This window comes from Orycteropus afer, unplaced genomic scaffold (assembly GCF_000298275.1).
Source record: "Orycteropus afer afer isolate SDZICR_OR568_19922 unplaced genomic scaffold, OryAfe1.0 scaffold00154, whole genome shotgun sequence".
Lineage (NCBI taxonomy): Eukaryota > Metazoa > Chordata > Mammalia > Tubulidentata > Orycteropodidae > Orycteropus > Orycteropus afer.
This window is the reverse complement of record NW_006921741.1, coordinates 1770401-1775167: the sequence shown is the minus strand read 5'-3', so window position 1 is coordinate 1775167 and position 4767 is coordinate 1770401. Positions and strand designations below refer to the sequence as shown.

General features: G+C 40.3%; 1 protein-coding gene across 1 annotated transcript in view; it reads right to left on the bottom strand.

The window, feature by feature from the left end:
• The window catches only part of ANKRD42 (ankyrin repeat domain 42), a 181988-nt gene that overhangs the window by 9225 nt on the left and 167996 nt on the right, over positions 1-4767 (bottom strand). Inside the window, 1 exon segment of the mRNA XM_042781710.1 lies at positions 3773-3899. Within this exon segment, the coding sequence (XP_042637644.1) occupies positions 3773-3899 (127 nt within the window).

Below are 4767 nucleotides of genomic sequence, written 5' to 3'. Positions count from 1 at the left end.
CCATTATTGTAAAAGTCAAGGAAAGGTTTATCTAGGGAAGGAAATTTTCTTCGTTGGTTACCAGGGGTGGGAGGGGAGGGGAGGGGAAGGAACACTGTTAGATAGGTAGAGATAAGTATTGATTTGGGTGAAGAGAAGAGCACATGTACAAAATGTGAGTGATCAACATGGTGGCATCGAGGAAGAGGAAGACATAGAGAGGTACATGGGAGGTACAAACAACAAAAATGAACCCTTTTGCACATACAGTACTGCATTGTCAATGAAGGCAAACATGGGTATACAGGTGGATAGATGGGTGGACAGGCTGAACGAGTAGGTATGTCTATGAAGCGGGGAGTGTACCCAAGATCATGTATAAGGTTGGAAGACAATGGTCCTATAAGTGTATTTATATGAACTGAATTCCCAGGTGTATAGTAGAGCTGACAAGGGACAAGGTTGTAGTCACTACTTGGTCACAGCCAGCTACCCAGAGGGAGTGAGTAGTTGAACCTGTGGGCTCGGGACCATAGTCACAGGGGACATCAAGCTTAATTGGCATAACATACTACACAAAACATTGTTCCACCTCCTACTTTGGTGAGTAGCGAGTGGGAACTTAAAAGCTTGCAAGCAGTCATCTAGATGCAACGATGGGTCTCTCCTCGTCTAGAGCAAAGAAGAATGAAGAACACCAAAGGTTCATGGAAACAATTAGTCCTAGCAACTGGTACACCACACAATCTACAGCCTTTAAGACTATGAGACAGAAGCACTAGATGGTGCCTGGCTACCACTGTCAACCACTCAAGAGGGGGATCCATGGAGGAGATCCTGGATAGAGAGGGAGAAAAATGTGGAACAAAACTCAAAATCATTTGGAAAAGAAAAAAGGTGGGGGGGACCAGGTTTGCTGGTCTGATAGAGCCTGGTGGAACCCCTGAGACTATGGCCCCTAGCTGGAATTGATCTGGAATTGAACCCATACCTGTGGCTTCCAGCCAAACAAAAGACAGGCATAGGAGTTGAACATTTACTTGAGGTAGATACACTCCTTGAAGAGAACAATCATGGGAGAAAGAAGGGCTGTTTATGCACAGGGAGACAGCTCAGGGGGCAGGGGTGCATGGAGGGATGGACACAGGGAAGAGGTGACTCTTGGGAAGAAGTGGGAGGGGAGCTGTTACATTGTGGTGAACTGTAGTCAATGTCATGAGACAAAGTGTATGTGAACTGCTGTATGGGAAGTGAATGTGCTCTGTCAATTTTCACCCAAATCACAATTAAAAAAACAAAAAAACCTACTATACAGCCGGGTATTGGTACAATGACAGACACAAAGACCAGTGAAACAGAACTGAGAACTGAGAACCCAGAAATAGATCAATCGACCTATGGTCACCTGATTTTTGACAAAGGGCTGAAATACATTAAATGGGGAAGAAGTGGTCTCTTTAACAAATGGTGCTGGCAAAACTGGATATCCATTTGCAGAAAAATGAAACAAGATCTGAACCTCATAGCATACACAAAAACTAACTCCAGATGGCTTAAAGACTCAAATGGGAATCTAAAACTATAAAGTTTGTCAAGGAAAAAATAAGGGCACATTTAGGAGCCCTAATAGGGCATAAATAGATTGTCAAGCATAACCCAAAATGTACAAACAGCAGAACTGAAACAGATGAATGGGATCTTCTTAAAATTAAATTTTTATGCACTTCAAAAGACCTCCAAAAGAGTCAAAAGAGAACCTATAGATTGGGAAAAAACAGTTGGCACTGACATATCTGACAAGGGACTTATCTCTAGACATTATGGAAAACTCCAACACTTGAACAACAAAAAGACAAATAATCCAATTATAAAATGGGCAGAAGACAGGAATAGACACTTCACCAAGGAAGATATTCAGGTGGCTAACAAACACATGAAGAAATGTTCACTATCATTAGCCATTAGAGAGATGCAAATCAAAACAAAAATGACATACCATCTTGCCCCAGCACTAATAGCAAAGTTCAACAAGACAGAAAATAACAAATCCTGACAAGGATGTGGAGAGATTGGGACTCTCATATACTGCTGGTAGGACTATAAAGTGATACAACCACTGTGGAAAGCAGTATGGTGATTCCTTAAAAGTTAGAATTAGAAATACTATTTGATACACAATGGTCTAGCAATCCCATTACTAGGCATATATCCTAAAGAAGGGAGTCCTGGTAGTGTAGTGCCTAAAGCACTTGACTGCTAACCAGAAGGCAAGCGGTTCAAACCCACCAGCCCGTCCTTAGAAGGAAGGTTGGGCAATCTAATTCCATAGTGATACTGCCTCAGAAACCCAAGGAGGGGTCACTATGAGTCAGGTCCAACTTGACAGCACATAACAACAACAACAATCCTAAAGAAGTGAGAGCCAGGACAAGAACAGATACATGTACACCCATATTCATCGCAGCACTATTTACAATAGCAAAAAGATGGAAACAACCTAGGTGCCCATGAACAGAAGAATGGATAATCAAACTATGGTATATACATACAATGGAATACTACGCAACTCTAAAGAATAACATAGAATCTGCAAAACACCGCATAACGTGGATGAATTTGGAAGACATTATGCTGAAATAAGTCAATCACAGAAGGACAAATATTGTATTAGTTCATTATTGTAAACAGTCAAGGAAAGGTTTATATATGGAAGGCAACTTTGTTGGTTATGAGGGGTGGGAGGGCAGGAGAGGGAACACTGTAAAAGATTTTTTTTAACTAATAATAAAAAAAACAATTTGCTCTGTAAACTTTCACCCAAATCACAATAAAAATAAAATAATATGTATTAAAGAGAGAAAGAGATAGAGTATTTCAACTTAAAGCTTTATCAGTTTAAAATTGTCAAGTACCCATGGATGACTAACACACTAATCCTTACCAAGAATATAGATTTATTCTGAATATATTTACCAGATGGCAAAAACAACAAAAACAAAAGCCAAAGGTGTGGAGAGGTGAAAGATGAGGACAGATGTACAATTGCTCACTGTCCCTGAAAACAAGAGCATTCTCTTTTGAGGGTACTACACCAAAAACAAACCCACTGCCAGAGAGTCAGATCTGACTCACAGCGACCCCTCCTTGGGTTTCCGAGGCAGTATCACTACGGAAGTAGATTGCCCAACCTTCCTTCCAAGGAGCGGTTGGTGGGTTTGAACCAGCCTTCTGGTTAGCAGTCAAATGCCTTAGGCACTACTAGGCCACCAGAGTTCCTTATTTTATTCAATGAAAATGGGATTGGGTGTTAGGTTCATGTGTACATAGTCCAATCTGATGGGAATGTTTAAAGTCTATGTCACCTGTGTTGAGGAAAAGCTCAAAGTAACTATTGTCTCAAAAACATACACACAAAACGAAACAACAACAACAAAAAAAAAAAAAACCTTAACTCCTCTATCTGAAGGCTTAGGTAGAAAACAGGATGACTTAACAGTCTTTACCCACTGCCATCAAGTCAATTGTGACTCACAGTGACCCTACAGGACAGAGTAGAAGACTTCCCCACAGGGTTTTCAAGTCTGTAAATCTTTACAGCCCAGTCACCCACAAAGTGACTGGTGGGTTCTAAACTGACCTTTTGGTTACTAGTCAAGAGATTCACCAGTGTACCACTGGGGCTCCTCAAACACCCTTTGGTCAAGATTAAAGAACAAGTTGCTGGTCAATCAACTCTCACATGGTATTGAAATAAGTAACTAAAAACAAACCATTACAGTATTGAGGACATTACTTTTCAGACTCGAACTGTTCTTTCTTCTGCTTTAGGTCGTCTTCTGTTATTCCTCCCAAGTGTTTATAGTTGCTCTCAGCAATTTCTAGGAGATGTCTCAATTCTACAATTTTCTTATAAGCTCTCACTGCAAGACAGTTGAGTAGGAAACTGGTTTAGACAGCTATCAGCTCATGTGTTCATGGCGTTCTACTGGTCTTTTGGAGCATATTCTTCCTCTAGAGCCAAAGGAAAGTTTGAGTGGGAGGAGGGAGAACCATATTCACACAAGGAGAAATATCAGTAACACGATATTATAATGAACAAGCAATGAAATATCTACATAGAGGATTCTTTCCCTGCTGTTAAAGTATACGTCAGATTTCTATGACTATAAAGACAATTAACAAGTATTTCATACAGGACCATGCATAATCAAACTACTGTATATCAGGAAATAAGAAAATTGAAATATGCTTGAGTTACTTAATGTAAATCAGAACTATCACTTACAATATCTATGTAGAAGGATAGTGAGAGCTGCTTCTAGCTACTCTTCAACTATCAACACATTTTCACATCCTTTATGGCAGTAAACCAACGTACATTTCACAGTATCTGGAGACAATTTTACTTGTCACAACTGGGGGTAGAATGCTGCTGGCATCTAATGGGTACCGGTTAGTGATTTACTAAACATCCCACAATGCACAGGACAGCCCTCACAATAAAGAATTATCTGGCACAACATGACAATAGTTCAGAAGTGGAGAAACCCTACTTTACAGGATGTTAGCAAATCACAGCTTCTCCCTAACACCACTTTAATTTAATCTGCCAAATGGTTAGAGCTGCAGTTCCCAAACAAGGCTATGCATCACAATCAGTTGGGGTGCTTTTTAAAAATGTAGGTGTTGACAACCAGAAGATGGCGGACTAGGCACAAGGACTGAACAGACGCTCTTCAACAAAGAAAAGGGAAACCAATTAACACAGACACAGAAGATAATCTTGGA